General features: G+C 42.0%; 1 protein-coding gene across 6 annotated transcripts in view; it reads left to right on the top strand.

The window, feature by feature from the left end:
• The first annotated feature begins 8,524 nt into the window (after positions 1-8,524).
• ANAPC1 (anaphase promoting complex subunit 1) overlaps positions 8,525-17,925 on the top strand; it is an 83,905-nt gene continuing 74,504 nt past the window's right edge. For 3 of the 6 annotated variants that reach the window (XM_019662890.1, XM_019662887.1, XM_019662886.1), the window contains exons 1-3: positions 8,528-9,396; positions 11,323-11,559; positions 12,624-12,785. In XM_019662890.1, coding sequence (XP_019518435.1) covers positions 11,347-11,559; positions 12,624-12,785 — 375 coding nt within the window. In that variant the 5' untranslated portion in view covers positions 8,528-9,396; positions 11,323-11,346. Of the gene's footprint in view, positions 9,397-11,322; positions 11,560-12,623; positions 12,786-17,925 lie in introns of those variants that run through there. The other 3 variants (XM_019662892.1, XM_019662888.1, XM_019662889.1) reach the window with 3 other exon arrangements.

Genomic DNA, 17,925 nt, shown 5'->3' with positions numbered 1-17,925 from the left:
TTTAAGTCTACTGATTAGAGCTTAGTTATATAATTCATGGTGTCTCAGGAGAAAAGATACTAGAAGGCATTATTTTTCAGAAATATTTTAATGATATTGTAGGTAGAGTATGTTATCAAACAGAACAATTAACTTTGCGAACTCATCCTAGAAAAAATGCTACATACCTCATTGCTGAATATCACTACAGTCACCTTCAAAGTACTCCCCTTAGGAAGCTATGCACCGACGCCAGCGCCTAGTCTACCTTTCAAAGCAATTTTGGAACTCTTTCTGGAATGGCCATCAGAGCTGTGGTCATATTACCCTGATGTCCTGAATGTCATCACAATATCTTCCTTTCAATATTTTCTTTATCTTTGGGTAAAGAAAGAAGTCATTGAGGGCCAGATCAGGTGAGTAGGGAAGGTGTTCCAACACAGTTATTTGTTTACTGGCTAAAAACTCCCTCACAGACAGCGCCAAGTGAGATGGTATATTGTCATGATGCAAGAGCCATGAATTGTTGGCGAAAAGTGCAGGTGGTCTAACTTTTTCATGTAGCCTTTTCAGCACTTCCAAATAGTAAACTTGGTTAACTGTTTGTCCAGTTGGTACAAATCCATAATGAATAATCCCTCTGATATCAAAAAAGGTTAGCAACATCGTTGCAACAAGCTTGCAAACTTGTCAGAACTTGTATAACCTAAGATGATTTTAAAAATATGGATAAGTGTATATTTACATATCTGAAAATGTATAAAGATATGTATGATTATTTCCAACTGGGTATGTGGATGACCTTCACTTATTTTATATTACTTATTTATTTTTTCAAAGATTTTATTGTGGAATTGGGGAAAGGGAACAGTGTTGGGAAATTGGGGAAGGGGAACAGCAAAGTTGTTGTCCTTCAGTCTTAGTTGTGGAGGGCGCAGCTAGCTCAGCTCCAAGTCCAGTTGCCATCCAGCCACCTGTAGGCAGCTCAGGGCCACTCAGCTCAATGTGCTGTGTTCAGTCTTAGTTGCGGGGTGGGGGTGGGGGGGGAGAGGGTATAGCCCACCATCCCATATGGGAGTCGAACTGGTAACATTGTTGTTAGGAGCATGTGCTCTCACCAGCTGAGCTATCTTGCCACCTGTTGGCAGCTCAGCTCGGGTGCAGCTCACTGGCCCATGTGGGAATCAAACCAGCGACTCTATTGCTCAGAGCTTGCACTCTTAACCAACAGAGCCACTAGGCCGGCCCTGACCTTCACTTATTTTAAACCGTTCCCTTTTCTACCTATTAGTATAACCATGAATTATTTTTATAATGAAAGAAATCTATGTTTATTTTGAAAAAGAAAAAATAGCACTTAGTACAATTTCTTTATTGTACAGATGGAAAAATTGGTCTCAAGATACTAACTCTGTGTGTGTGTGTGTGTGTGTGTGTGTGTTGAAGTATTGAAGATAGGGATAAATAAGTTTGTCCAATTTGATCCACCTTTTGTTTCAGTAAAACCAAAGACAAGGTTTGGTTTTACTGAAAAATTGGGAGTTGTTTAATTTTTTCTGAACCAAATAGCACTTTTAAAAAAATGAATCCCATGCTTAGCTATCAAAAGGCACTGTGGCAAGACACTCAGTTCAGAGGTAGGTCCACTCAATGAAGTGGCTTATGTATCACAGAACATTAATGCAGCAAAATACAAAATACAACCACACAAATACTTGTTTTGTTCCCTCGTTCATCCCCACACACATCTTGTTTCTATACAGATCTATCCTGTTTTGTTTTTTCGTTTCACAGCACAGTCTTAGCACAGTCTATTGCCTTGCTCTCTGATGACTATTTTCCATTTATTTTCTACTTTTACTGAATTCAACCTCATCTATTCATGCTTTAGACTTCTTGTGAATCCTTTACCTCTTTTTTTTTGATGTTTTTCTTCTCTTTAAAATTTTGTTCTAACATAACTGAAGAAAAAAAAATCTATTTTAATGCCATATAAAGATGGAGCAGCAGAATTGTTGTGGACAATTGTTAAGCTGTTTCCCAACGTCCACACCCAGAGTTTTGTCTGGAGAATTACTTGTTCCTCATTGTGTAGAAGCAATGTGACCCCGCTTATTTCCAGACATAAGTTTTTCTTTTTTTATTAAAATCTATTTGGCGTGACAATGGTCAACAAAACAGGCCTCTGTTCCTTTGGCGTAACCTGATTCCTTTCTATCTGGTGCAGTGAATAGGTCAAGAAGAAGCACGTGACCCAGTTTGTCAACAAAGGAGAATAAACTCTGATTTGTGCAGAACATGTCACAATTTACAGGGGCCAACATGCATTTGCTTCAGCTAGGCCATGTATGCTTGGCTTTGATTACTTGTGACCAAAACAACCCAACTACACAGTGATTTTGTAATTTATGGTAGAGTGTATAGAGACATCCCTGAGCCTATCTTTATATCAAAAGTCAACAGTGACACTGACATTATGCTATCTATTCAGTCCCTGCTTTCTCTGTTTGTCCAATGTTTTATTCTCACCATCTGTCTATACACCATTCTACCCATTCATTCATCTCTCCATTTTGTTCTTGTGTCCACTTCCTCTCTCCTTCCCTCTCTTTCTTCATTCATTCATTCATTCATTCATCAACTACTTCCATCTTTTTTCATTGACTCGCTCTCAGTTCAACCATCTATGCATTATTTCCATCCCTCCATATAAGAAATCCTTTTTTTATATATACATTTTAAAATTCAACAAGGATGGTACCACAAAATCAAACAAACAAAAAACTATAGGCTAATTCATTTAAAATATATGCAAAATTCCTAAATGCAAATTTACTCACAGCAGCTTTACAAAAGAATAGCACACTGTGAGCAATTAAGATTTTACCCAGTAATAAATATTTAACATTAATGGAATTTGTACAATTAACAAGGGGAAAATATGAATTTCAATAGAAGTTAATAAATACCTTCACCAAATCTTAATAAATCTTCATAAAATTCTGAGCAATTTAGAAACTTTTGAAGAAAATATTTTTAATTTGATAAAGGGCATGATCTGAAAATGTACCACAAACACAATATTTCATGGTAACAACATCAGTAGCTTTCCCACTGAAAACAGGGGCGATAGAAGGAGGTCCACAGTCAACACTAAAACCTCGCCTTAGATTAGCAACAGAAACAGAAAAGGAAATACTCGTATGAGGGCTAGAGAATGAAAAAGATACCAAGCTGCCATTACAAGATCACATGCCTTAAACAGTGCAGGAGAATCAACCCACACAAATATAGGAATCAAGAAGTTAGATCAAGATTGAGCCAACACATCATCCTTTTCTTATACAACAGAAATAACCAGTTTGAAAATGTGGCAGAGAAAACAATTTCCCTTTACTGTAGTGACAAATTCTATAAGCTAGCAAGACCTAAGATAATGTATTAGTCATGTGTAGTATATATTGTATTAAACACATATTAAGTATTTTATTATGTATATCAATCATATTACATGTGCACACAGATCACATTAATAAAGAATGATGAGTACAGGACAAATGGAAAGATACAGCAGATCTGTGAGTGGGAGAACTCACAATTGCAAATAACATTCATTTTCCTCCAAATGAATCTACAGTATAAATTCAATACATGGCCAGCCCAAGTTTGAAGTAGTATTTGTTCTAGCATTTGCACAGCTGATTCTAATGGAAAAGTCTGCAAAAACAGCTTCGAGAATATTTCAAAAGGCAGCAATGAGGAGAGAAGTGTGCTACTGGGTATGAAAACATATGAAAAAGTTTAGCATACCGAAAGCATGGCATTTCTTCAAGAGAAAAAAAAATCAGTGACATATACCAGGGGGTTCAGAAACAGAGTGACTTATATGTAGGAACTTAGGAAATCAAAAGGTGACATTTCAAAGGAGGCAGCGTCACGGGGGCATAAAACATGCCTCGTTTTTTGTCCCTCCACCGCCAGTGACAATTCAGGAAGAACAGGAACAGTTCAACATGCATCCACGGACCAGAGCGCGTCCATGCGGGCTGTGGGATCCAGCACACTCGCTGGGGACCGGGAAGAGTCTCCCTCACCCGTGCTCTGGTAAGAGGCAGACAGACCTGGGTCCCGGGGCCCTGGACCTGGGCCCTGCGGTGGCCCTGAGTCAGCCCAGCCCCTCCCCACCCGGCCGCGGTCCAGGAGCCCCTGGAAAACACTGCCTTAGACAATCACGCACGGACCAGAGAGGCTTCTTGGGAGCCCAGGTCCCCAGCAGAGAAGTTCCAGCTTGAATGATAATAGTAATACGACGAATTTGGCTTCCCCAGCCGTGCGGGACTGCGCCTCAGGGGCTGGCTTCTCTCTTGGCCCGTCAAAAGGACTGACTTGTGAGTGGCATCAGCGGGGCGGGAAAAGGCAGGGATTGCTGTACGTAGGACTCTGGGAGGGCATGAAAGGGATACGGATCTTATTAGCTGGACGCCTTGCCCGGGGACCCTCGATTGCCGCGCGGCACCCCTAGTGCGCCGCATGCCTCGCCCACACCCTCTACCCTGCGTCCGGCGCCCTCTGTGCCCTCCACGGGCGGCGGCGGGACCGAGCTCAGGCCGAGGGCTCCGAGCTCCGGCGGAAAGCTGGCCGGATTCTCCCGGCCAGGGGCAGACCACAAACTTGAGCTTTAGCGCCACCTTTGGGAAAACAACCTAAATTTTAGAGCTAAAACTATAAAATTCTAAGAAAACAAAGGAATATGTATCACACACGATCTTGGACTTGGCGATAGATTCTTAGATACAACCTCTAGAGCACAAGCAACGACGGACACAATAGGTAAATTGAAATTCATAAATATGCCCAAATCGTGTGTCTCAAAGGACACTATCAGGACCGAAAAAGACAATCATGCATTGGGAGGAAATATTAGCAAAGCGGATCTCTGTGAAAGGTCTAGTACTTATACAGATAAAGAACTCTTGCAACGTGTGATGGTTAGTGTTATGTGTCAGTTCGCTGGGCTATAGTGCCCCGTTATCTGACCAAACACATCTGCAGTCAGTTGACTTTGGAGGTTATTACCCTTGAAAATGGGGGTGGCTCTGTTACTTAGCTGAAACCCTTAAGAGGAAAAATTGAGGTTTCTTGATGAAGAAGAAATTACGCCTCACAACACATACAAAATCTTGCTGAGCTTTTAGTCTGCTGGCCCGCCCTATAGACTTTAAACTTGCCAGCCCCATAAGGACAAGAATCATTTCATGAAATAAATCTCTCTATATGTGTTTCTCTGTGCATGTACATATGCATACATGTATTTATATACACACGTATGTTCATGCTATAAATATACATGTTCTGTCTCTCTGAGGAACTCTGACGGATACAGATTTTGGTAAACAGGTTGGTTCTAGAGGAACAGGATCTTAAAGATGTGTTTTCTCAAGAAGTTCTGGATCTTCTGGAATTGGTTCTCTAATCTGATTAAATATAAAGGCATTAATGACGATATTGCCAGGGTTAAAGAAGGCATTGACAGTCCACGGTACAATGTGGTAATAGAGATATACAAAGGATCACCACTGGATATTCCTAATCAAATATTTATTTTAAAAAAGGTTCTAGGTGACCATGAATTTGATATTTTAGATCACGTTTTACCAACTAACAAATGTGATGGAATTAGGTGATTGTTTCTACTTGCCCTTGATTGAATGAGGAAAGAAAAAGATGAAATTGAGGTGTCCAATTTCCAATGCAAGCACCACTTAGATGCTGAGAAATTTCTATATCTTCCCTGAAACTCTTACTTCCTATAGCTTTAGAGCTGAGATTTCTGAAAACCTAATCCAGTCTCATCTTGCAAGTGGGTGAATTACAACCAAAATCGAATGCCTGTCCACACGGCAGTGAAAGTGATAGTGTTGATTTAGAAGAAATGGGGGTCCTAAAAATCGGAATGGGGATACATGGGTGGTTCCTGGTTAAGCAGGGACATTGAACTCCAAACCCATACAGAGTCTTCTTTGTGCAGAAGAATCCCTCCCACTCCTGCCTGAGGAGCTTGCCTCTGCTTCTCCTGAATCCACAAGGATCACCTCCGAGGTACTTGCCTTGCAAGGCTCTATGACCCTGCTCAGGACCTGCGCCCACAGCCCTCTCTGCTTCCTGACCTGTTAGCAGACTCAGCTCCCAGCAGGTCCCAAGAGTGCGGTACAACATGTGACCTATGAGGACTTGAGCTATACCCCAAATGAGCTGCACCCTTTCCCAAGTTCACATTGACAGAAATCTAGGAAAACAGGAGAAATGGGATGTTAAGGATTTGGGATGACGGTGGAAGGAACATGCAGTTGGATTAGGTGCAATGTGTTGCTTGGGGCCCATTATGCAGACATGGTCTTTGATGTCATATCTCAAGGGGGTACAAAGACCTGTAACAGCTTGTTCGATGGATTGGCTCTGACATGGAACAAAAGGTACAACATACAAAATGAAACTCAGCTGCCTTGGTACAGCGAAGAAAGTATTGGAATAATCACTCTACAGCAGCTGAGAGAACACAGGTAAACAATCTGACAACAGGAGGAAAACAGTACAAGAACAAAACGAGAAGTTCAACAAACAGACAGAACATAAAAAATTTGAAAAAAAGAAGCAAGCAGATTTCAGAGCTAAAGAATGTAGAAAATCCAGATTTGCAACCCTTGCTGCAAACGTGCAGCTCTTCAGGGTGACTGTCAGTGCACTTTGGGCCACTGGATGTCCAGAGATGCGGAGTTGTCCCCGCTTGGCTACATCAAATATTGCTACATATACAAGTATTGCAGGATCGGCACTCAGGAGCTTCCCAGTTCCACAGTGGAAACCCTTTGGGCATTCTTGCCTCCCTGCTGGCTCTGATCTGCATCGAGGTCCATCCACCCCATCTGAGGTCCTATGGTACGGCAGTCCTCACACATTACCGTGTTTCCTCGAAAATAAGACCTAATCGGAAAATAAGCCCTGTCGGGGTCCTGCCTCAGCGTTCCAGTGAACAGTACCTGAAGTGGGGGGGCGAGGTTTAAGGAAATAAAGAGACAAAGAGACAAAGAGGATCCGGGAGGACTGGAAGCATTCTTAGCAACCAGCCACGAGTTTATTTTTCCTCCCCATCATATTATACCTCCAGAGTACATGCAACACAGAAGGGATGAATATGCATAACCTCATTAAAAGTACATTATTAGTTACCAACTAGAAACCTGAAGGTCAGTGGAAAATTTAGAGGGTCAGTTTCCCAGGAAACTATCTTCCACAAACCCAGACAGCCCTCTTTCTTATTGTGTCTTTTAAGGAACTGGCCTTCTCACCACATACCTCAAGGTTAAGTAAGCATCCTCTAGGTGCAGAAAGGAGCAAGAAGCAAAACAAGTTATACTACAGTAAAGCCAGTCTGCATGGCTCCCAACAAAGCCCTAGCATGATTTTCAGGGTGCTTGTAATATAAGCCCTACCCCAAAATAAGTCCCAGACATGACTGTATTTGAATAAATGTAAATTTTTGTACATGAATAAATGAATAAAATGTGTCTTTTGGAGCAAAAATGAATAAGACCCGGTCTTATTTTCGGGGACACATGGTAACACGGTCTGTTGGGACACAGGGAGGAGGTTCCTGGCAGCATTGTGGAAATGGCAGCAGAATTGAATCATGTCAAGATCCAACAGAAGTGACAGACTGAATGACTGAGGAAGATGGCCCCCTTTATGGGATATTAAGGAGATGAATAAGGCCACAACTGCTGACCTGGCCAGCTTACCATAGTTTGCTGTGCTCTGTGAGATGACACATTGCAGAAAAATGTAGCCAATACCTTAATCACACCCCATTTTTTGTACAAACCCCCCTACCAAGTGTGATGATGGGTAAGGCTTGGAGAAGGTCTGCAAAGACAACCTAGCTGACTGTTCCACAGGATACCTGGGGAGGTAGTTAAACAGTTAAAACTAGCAAAATGCAAAGACAGCATAAATGTTTTCCTCTACGGTTCCAACAAACAGGTGAAAAGTGTATTTCTACCTCACCAGGCAGCTGGTGGGAGAAGTGGGGGTTCAAGATCATGGCCCTGGCAGATTCAGCATCTGATGAGGGCCTGCTTTCTGGCTCATTGACGGCTGTCTTTTTGCTGTGTCCTCACTTGGTGGAAGGGCTCCGTGGAGTCCTTTCCTTTATGAGAGCACTAATCCCCCTAATGAAGGCTCCACCTCAGGACCTAAGTGTCTCCTGAGGGTCCCACTTCCAAACAGGGCTTTAGGTTTCAACATAGGAATCTCGGGGGACACAAGCATTGAATCCTCATCAGGCTCCTTCCTCTGGGAGTGAAATCTGAGAAGAGGCCTGTGAGCTAAACTCTGAAGGTTGACATTCCTAATGATGTGACAAAAATGAACCCACATACCAAAGCCACAAAGTGCAAGGTGCTTGGGGACTTCCTGGAGACCATTTTAGTGCAGAATAAAGTTTCAGCCAATTTTACATTTCTGGATAAAGAATTTGAACTTTATTCCTTAGGTAATATAATAGGATGCCTATCAATACTTTTAACCCAGAGATACTGCACAAAGGAAGATTAGAATTCAAGGAAATTTTCTAGTTTCCTTAAGTGTGATATTGTACAGTTAAATCCACAGACACGGAGGGCTGAGTAAAACTGGGGTTCTTAACCCAGGTTTAGGAATCACCTAGGGGAGTGTCTCTGAAGCTCAGAAATTGCAGGCAATGTTTTTGTGAAGGCATCCATACCTTTCATCAACTTTTCAAAGGGTTCATGCCCCACAGGGTTAAAGTGTACTGGCAAAGAAAGAAAATCAGCAGCCCCTCTCTCTCCCCCAAGCTTGGAGGCAGGTACCTCTCATTTGGGGATCCGTAAAACTAGCAGGAAAGTCAGCTAGATCATAGAAGGAGGTTCAGGCTCGTACTGACATGCCCTGGAGAAGATGTGAACGCCAGGAGGGTCCTGTCACAATAGTCCTGCTTCTCAGCTGGGCTGCTGTCCTAAGGAGGAGGTACCTTGCCAGGTAGGCCCCAGCATCCTTCCCGCTACTCACTGCGCAGGGGCCAGGAGAGCTGGGCAGCTTCGCGCCTCCAGCTAGGCCGGCTCCTGAGGCCCCGCCCCGCGAGGTCCTGCTCCCGCTTGGCCCAGCGCAAAGCACGACGGGAAGCCAAGATGGCCGCCTCCGTTTGAACTCCATTCCAGAGCTTCTCGCCTCACGCCTGCCTCACTCCCGCCTGTCCTCAGGTGCTGCTCGCTCTTCCTCTGGAGTAGCGAAGGAGAGGGAATGAAAAGCTGCAGCGGCAGAGGAGTCCCCGTGACCGACTCTGCTGCTGCCCTCGGGGAGCAGCCGGGGCTCGCCGCGCCTGACGCGTCCTGAGTTACTCAGGTAAGGGCCGGGCCGGCGGCGACAGGTCAGCGCCTGTCTCCTGATCCCCGCACTCGTCCGAAGCCGACGGTGCGGGACTGGAAGGGAGCTCCCAGCGTCCAGGGGCGGCCCAGCCTCCGGACTGGGCTCTCCGACTCGCCTCCCCGCGTCCTCCTCTCGGCCTCCTTCCCGAGCTACTCGCGGTGTGCGCGTGCGGCTTCAGCCTCCAGATGGGCCCCTTCCCCTGCGACAGGGTTTTCTGAGGCCCAGGCTCTCAGCCTGTTGTTTTCACTGATCCCTGAAGACCTGAAGAGGCGGAGGAAGCTCTGCCATTTTGCAGAGACTCAACTCAGGGTGTCTTCGCAGGGCCTTAGAGTGTCCTCTTGAACCAGCCTCTCAGTCGCTTCAAGGGTAGCTTTGTTTCTGGTGAGCACTGATGATGTCGTGATTCTTAGCACATCAGTTTAATATAGTGCTTCTATTTATGGCTCATTATGTTGCCCCCTCCCCCCAAGTAAAAAACACATACAAGTTTGAGGTACAGTGAAAGTATTAAACATGTTGCCTTAATCAGCACAAGATATTGTACTGTAAAAGTAGTTCTATAATAATTTTGTAATTTTCCCTCAAAGTTTTAAGATGTTGATTATCCTGTTGACTAGACTATAAGACCAACTGAATGTTATTGTTTTCTTGTAAGTCATCTGAGGCAGTGCCTCAGTCATGTCCCAAGTTTAAATGTTCTCAATCCTGACTTTTAGCAGGAGAAAAGTGTCATGATTGTGATGTACAGTTGTCTGAGGAAGGACGTTTAATTCACAGCAAAATAACTGCAACTCTAGTGGAGCTGCGTAGGAACTCCAGGGGACTTGAAAGCTGCTGGTGCCTGAAAGACCCCAGAGAAACTAAGTTAAATTCAATTCTTTTTAGTGTGAATGCATTTCAAACACTCACTTTAAAGGTTGTCTGTAGTGCTGACAGTAATGTTTTTATTTTTATTTTTATTTTTTTTTATGTTTGAGGATTGAAGCTTAAACGTGATGCCGCAAAACCCATTTTTAACATAGGTGTTGTCTTGGAGACAAAACTAACATTCACCTTCTATATCACATTGTACAGTGTCGGAATTTGACTGGCTGTCACTTCCTGTTGGTAGAAATGTTTTGGAAGTAAAGGGGCTTGCTTCCACCCACAGCTCATCCACACCTTAGTAGTGATAAACTGAACTGTAATAGATTATGTTAATTAAAAGTAGAACTCTTAAATTGCAAACAAGCATGACTGTTCCATGGTCAGAATTATTCGTGCCTTAGTTCCTTGGGTTCGACCAAAAATTGGAATTGATTACAGTTATATGTTTATGTGGATTGGGGTGTCAGAATTACTGATGACGTGATAGCTTATTAAAGCAGTGGTTCAACTTTTGATGAGTTAGAAGATATATGTGAGTTCACTTTGTTTATTTCAATATGCCAGTGATCCTTTAGGTGTGCATTTCAAATGAGTTTCCAGGATCTGAACAGAAATAACATTAAACATTGAGAGCTGGGAAGTCATGGGACTATAAAGTACAACTTGTCTAAAGACTTCAGTGTTAAATGTAGAAAAATTAATGTATAATGGTAGGAACATAGGATAGGTACTTTGGGATGTAAGTGCTTGTCTCATCCCAGTGGTTTCTTACAGTGGTAACTGTTGATCTGTCTGCAACAAAAAAGGAACTGTAATGTTAATTATGGAATGACAGTGTAACTATAAAATGATAACTGTAATTACCTGAAAGAGTCAGATCTGGAATTTTCTTTGATATAATGATCACTTGCACACTTACAATGTGGTAGGATTATGTGACACCTAAAAATTAAGGACTCTTTTGTAAACTTTCATGATATTTTTATTTTGAGTTTGACCCTAACATCTGACCAGAATGTGTTTGAATTCATACAGAAATAATGTTGATATTTGGAACCCATGTCGAACTTGTATGAAGACAGGGCAACAATGATTGCAGCTGGGGATTTGCAGGAATTTGCTCCTTTCGGTCGAGACCACTGCAGGCACCACCCTAACGCTCTGAACCTTCAGCTTCGCCAGCTGCAGCCAGCCTCTGAGTTCCGGTCTTCTGATGGTGCTGCTGGCTTGGTGGGATCTCTTCAGGAGGTTACAATCCACGAGAAACACAAGGTTCCGTTAAGTTTCTCACTCTGTTTTTGAAATGTAGAGTGATGCAGTCTACTTGTAATTTAAGGTACCCAGATGCAAGTGAGAAAAGAGTATGATGCTACTTCTTGGGTAGAGGCTAAGATTTGGTCATTTTTATCAAGGCTAAAAATAATGAGCTTATCGTATACGTTGTCATGGCTGTTTCTTTAGACATTATATAACTCATGGTTTTATCATGAGCGTCAGTCTGATTATGGTCCATTTTCAACCTCTTTCTCTTCATTTAGAATGTAGAGAACAGATTTCATGTTATTTGCTGATAGTAGAGTTAGGAATGGTCCCTGCTGCAAAAACTTATGTGTGTCTAGAGGAGAAAAGAAATGCTATTGAAGTAGCTATAGTAGTAAGTAGTTCTTAGGTAGGCGGATGGGATGTAAGTGTGTGTCAGAAAATCAGCCTTTCTCATCTTATTCCATTTTCATATCCGTTTTGGGATACCAACATCTCAGGGAGGGGAAGTTAGCAATCTATACCTTTCTGTCTCGCTTATTTGGGTGGTTGGGACCAGAGAACGAAAGTTAGTGTCCCTGCACTTGGGAAGCAGGGAAGTCTGCATGGCGCATAGACTCCCCTGGTGCTCCCACGTGCACCTCATTGTCCTCTCTGTCACTGCCCCCTCCCCCCCATATGCTTACTGTGTCTTTATAGTCTCCTAAGCACGTGGGTTTCATTTTTTGATATATAGGTAAGGTGTGATTTTTCTTTGTTTATATTTTGGGCAGCATAATGTAGTACTCTAATATAAAACACTTATATAGAGACTTCGCGAGTCAGTTCTTGTTCATGAAATCCTGTACGACAGATAACACACAAACCCACACACCCCCACTCTGTCCATCGGTGGCACCTCACCTTTTAAGGGTTTGGCTGGGACTAAGTCTTACTCCATAGGCACAGACAGAGTGGGAGACTTGTATCTGGTTGGTTGTTTGATTTAATTAACAAATCTTGCTTCATACTACTGAAAAAAACAAAAACAAAAACCCTGTGCTTGAACCTGTATTACAACTGTGTTAATTTTGAAGGAAAGCTGGCAGTTAAGGAAAGGCATAAGTGAAATCGGAGAAGAAGTGGATTATGATGAGGAACTCTATGTGGCTGGAAATATGGTGATTTGGAGCAAAGGAAGTAAAAGCCAGGCACTGGCCGTTTATAAAGCGTTTACAGTTGACAGTCCTGTTCAACAGGTGAGTTCACTTGAGTTTTAGCATTTGATTAACACTTTTTAGAAAGCTTTAGTTGTAAAATTTAAGAGAAATGATAAAAACAGCATAATGATCTCAGCAGCTGGGTTTCCATTTTAACATGTAGTGAAGATAATGGTAGGAAAAGAAAATTTTCATTTATTTTCTGTATCACCACTTTTTTTAACACGATTCCTTATCAATTTGATGATAATCTTTAAATACTCTCCTTGAGTAATTCAATTTAATATTGTCAATAAAAATGTATAAGACATTGAAATTACAAGAATAATGTAACACATGATGATAATTGACTGTAAAGCACTGAATAAATAAAATTCAGGTTTATAGTAATACTTAGAGAGAAAGGGAAAGGAGAAAAACTAATTTGCTGTCATTGCACTTGGCTGTTACACCTAACGCTAGTCTAAAAATTGGCAATTTAAAGAATTAAGCATTTGCTCTGCTTTTTAAGGAAGACATACAGTTCATCTCCATTATTTATAGAAGAATGCCAGCTAATAAATATAGAAGGAACAGTAGAATTAGAAAATCACCATTTTGTTCCCACCAATGTCATCAATCATTGATTCAGACAAGGATTGGAAATGGATACAAATGCCACTGAGTGAGAAGTTGTTAGCATGGCAGCAGGATGTCTTGCTGGGGATTGCTTGTTGACGGGGAGGGAAGAAATGTGTGCCTGCTGTGGAGCTATGCACTGGTCTCCTCCATCACGTGGTGGGGTTTACCATCCCTAATAGGGGGACAGCAGAATCTGTGTACCTACTGGCGTAATGCAGCATGAAGACCCGATGGCACCTACTCAGTTTTCCTCCCCCAGGTGTTTGACCTTAGCATGAAGACCTAACTTCCAGTGACAGGAAACATGGGAGCTAGTGGATCGATTTGTAAAACATCATGAGATATGAGGCATGGGTTGGAGGTACAGAAGAAACAAAAACAGCCAGAGGTTGATAATTATTGAAGCTGGCTGATGGGAATTCATTAGGTTACTCTGTTTACTTTGTATACATTTGAAATTTTCTGTAATTTTCCGAAATTTTCTGGAAGTTTTCTTTAAGAAAACTTAAAGGCAAAAAACACCAAGAAGAAACAATCAGAGAAATCCAGAGTATGGGACAGTCCACATTGTGGTCTAAGGTGGGGACTGTTCTAGGCTAGAAGAGACTAAAACAACATCACCAAATGTACCTTCTTGTTTTTTGTACCTTGTTGAATGAACTTTGAATCCTTGTTCTAGAAAATGGGCTAAAAAAACGTTTTTGGGAAAATTTGAAAAAGTTGCAAATGGACTGGATGTTAGGTGATGTTAGAAAAATTTTTTTCTCAGACAGTTCGATGGTTCTGTGGTTATATAGGAGAATATCTTTGTTTCTGGGAAATGCGTGATGAAGTATGTAGGGATGAACTGTCATGATGTGTGCAATTTTCAGCTCTTTAACTCCCCCCACCCCCCATCCCACCTGCACACAAGTGTACACGCAGAAGCACACGTGGGAAAATGTTAATAAATGTTAGATTTAGGTGGCACAGATGTTCACTGAACTATTTCAGCTTTCTTTCTGAAAGGTTTTAGAATAAAATGTTGGGGGAAAATGAATACATTTATAGTAGTTGAATTAATTGTTAGGCTATGACAGGAGGTTTTGAGGCTTTTTGACTAGTGTTAAGTTCCTTACTGGTAAACTCTGAAATCTTGGTCCCTGGACACTGCTTATTAGCTGTTTCCCTCATTAACTGTATCCTGATGAACATCGTACTCTTGTACCAACACATTGGGAATTATTCCAAAATTTGAGGGCATGTATAAAAAGCATTTCTGTCCAGGAGAGTTGAAGCCAGTGATCTTTTTGATGATAATTTTCTGCGATGGAACGCATATGGTTAGTGTAGATGTGAAAAGTGGCCTGATGAGGTCCAGACAGTTGTTTGCTCCTGTGTTTCTGTCTTCATTTTTCCGAGGCATGCCTGCTTGTGTACTAGGTTCCCTAGATATGCAGTCAGGCATATTGTCTTCTTTCTGTTGTCTCCTTTATGTTAAGATTCCTTGTGATATCCTAAGCTTTGTAAATTCACTCCTTTCACTCTGGAAAACATTATTATGTAGACTTCCTGCTAGTACGGAGAAAGAGAATTTTATATTTCAGTTAGACATAATATAAGGTGCATGTAACCGAGATTTAGTTTATTCCTTCATTCATTCTGCAAGCGTTTAGCATCACTGTCTCAGAGTGCTGGGTGCTGGGGCAACAAAGATGAAGCTACAGTTTGTGCCATGGAAGACCTCATGGTGTAGAACGGTGAACAAATAGACAGATACACTGAAATGCTGTATTCAGATAAACGGAAGTGCCGTGTCATAGCTGTGTGTCCACAGTGTGGTGAGAGCTAGGGGGCCAGACCTCTGATGGGAAGATTTGTCAAAGAAGACACTGAATTGGAAGTTTGTAAAGAAGGGCCTTCTAGGCAGAGGGATTCACAGCAAAAAGAATTATGGAAAAGCATGCCTTTGTCTAACTTCTGAATGGCTGCACACAGGGTGTGGGTTTGGAGAGGTGCTCGCAGGTGCTGGGTGGAACCAAAGTGAAGGGCCTTGTATGCACCTGGGAACTCAGACTGCGAACTGTATGCAGAAGGAGCCTACTAAGGACCTTGAAATGGAAAGTGCATCTTCAGTTGCGTATTTTGAGAAGATTTTACTTTGGTAGCAGTAGGTGGCATTGGCTGTGGAGTAGAGGGACTGCTGCCTGGGACACTGTTTTGTGACAGTTTGGGTGAAAGAGATTGGTGTCGGGAATAAAGAGAAGAGAGAGGTGAGAGACAGAGCTGAGGGACATGTGCAGGGGGCTGGTGATCTCAGAGCCATCGGGATAAAGGAGAGTGTGAAAATGCTATGTTGTTCAGAGCTGGGAGGGTGGGACTTCATAAAAAGAAGCTAAGATGGTGACAGGGACAGCTTAGACTCTGGATATTTCAGATCAGAGTGCGGCTTTCATGCTGGTTTTTCATCTGCTAAAATGGCACTAAAAACTGCAACTCAATAATAATAACCAAAACAATCCAATTCAATTCAAAACCCCGCGGAGGACCTAAATGGACATTTCTCTAAAGCAGATGTGCAGATGGCCAATGAACTGGTAAAAGATGCTCAGCATCATTAATCATTAGGCAAATGCAAATCCAAACACAGTGAGATACCACTTCACACCCACTAGGACGCCTGGTATTAAACAACTGAGGAAAATCACACGTGTTGGTCAGGATGGTGAAAAGTTGGAACCTGTGCATTGCTGGTGGCAAAGTAAAAAGACCACTGTGGGAAAGAATTTGGTTCCTGGAAAAGTTAGAGCTAGGGTCACCGTGTGATGCAGACATTCCCCTTGCAGGTGTGCACACAAAAGAATTGAAAGCAGGGGCTCAAATACAGAGTCGTACAGCAGTGTTCACAGCAGCATTATTCACAGTAGCCACAAAGTGGAAACAACCCAAGTGTCTGTGGACAGATAAATGGATAAATAATACGGGATACATGCCTACAAAGGAATATTTTTCAGCCTTTAAAAAGAAGGAAATTCTGACACGCTTCAGCATGGATATGCCTTGGGGGTGTGATGCTGAGTGACATGAGGCAGACACAGCAGGACTTTTTCGTGCGGTCCTTTGAGTCGGCAAATTCATAGAGACAGAAAGGAAAATAGAGGCTGGGGGTAGGGAGAAATGTGGAGTTTTGTTAAATAGACAGTTGCTATTTGGGATGATGGAAAAGTTCTGGAAATGGATAACATCAAAGTTCCATAACTTTGTGAGTATACCTAATGCCATTGAATTCATACACTAAAAATGGTTAAAGTGGTAAATTTTTTGTTATGTATTGGGTTGTCGGAAAAGTCATGATGTATTTTGTCTGTTTTTCAAATTCAAAGGTCATTTATTTATATAAAGAACAAAGATCAATCAATGATATATAGCCCATTTTGTTCGATAACCTTTTGCCAACTTTCAGTGAGCTTCATAATTCCTCGTTTGTAGAAGGACCTGTCTTTTTTTGCGAAAAACTGAACAAGGTGCTGATTTACAACCTCATCTGAATTGAATGTTATACCACGCAAGGAGTTTTGAAGAGAGCGAAACAAGTAGAAGTCTGACGGCGCAAGGTCAGACGAGTATGGTGGGTGTGGCAATACATCCCATCCAAGCTCCAATAATTTTTTACAGGTGATCAAACTTGTGCGTGGTCTCACCTTGTCGTGATGGAACACAACTCCTTTATGATTAACGAGCTCTGGACGTTTCTGGATGATGGATTCGTTCAAACTATCCAATTGCTGACAGTACACATTCAAATTGATTGTTTGGTTCCTTGGTAGGAGCTCGAAAAACATGACACCTTTGAAATCCCACCATGCTGAGAGCATAACCTTCCTCTGATGAATGTCTGCTTTCGATGTCATTTGAGGCGAATCATCATGTTGGGACCAAGACTGTTTGCACACCACATTGTTGTAAACAGTCCACTTCTTATCACCAGTTATCAGTCGCTTCAAAAAAGTATCATTTTCCTTACGTTTAATGAGCATATTCCAGATGTTTATACGCCCCGTCAAATGAACTTCTTTGAGTTCATACGGAACCCAAATACCGAGCTTGCTTGCATATCCCAGCTTCTTTACGTGGTTGTGAATGCTTGAATGATGGATGTTCAATGTTTCTTCTATCTCTCGTGTCTTGTAACGTGGGTTTGACTCCATCAATGCCTTTATTTTGTTGTCATCAACCTCGGTGGGCCTCCCTGACCGAAGAGCATCGTTGAGATCAAAATCATCAGCACGGAATTTCGTGAACCATCGTTGGCACTGATGTTCTTGTAGAGCATTGTCACTGTAAACTTTATGCAACTTTTCACAAACTTGACACGCGTTCTTCCCTTGATGGAAGTAAAAGAATAAAATATGGCAAAAATGCACAGTTTGGTCTTCCATCTTCAACTTGTTGTAAAATCTCCAAAACTCAACCAAATCACTCAATTTTTTTTTTAGAATAATGCTAGAACTGTCAGCTGTCAAATGACATAGCAATAATATAGATGTGAATGACTCTAGTACTTTCAAAAATGAACTAG

This window comes from Hipposideros armiger, unplaced genomic scaffold, assembly GCF_001890085.2.
Source record: "Hipposideros armiger isolate ML-2016 unplaced genomic scaffold, ASM189008v1 scaffold_382, whole genome shotgun sequence".
Classification (NCBI taxonomy): domain Eukaryota; kingdom Metazoa; phylum Chordata; class Mammalia; order Chiroptera; family Hipposideridae; genus Hipposideros; species Hipposideros armiger.
This window is presented reverse-complemented; position numbering and strand designations above follow the sequence as displayed.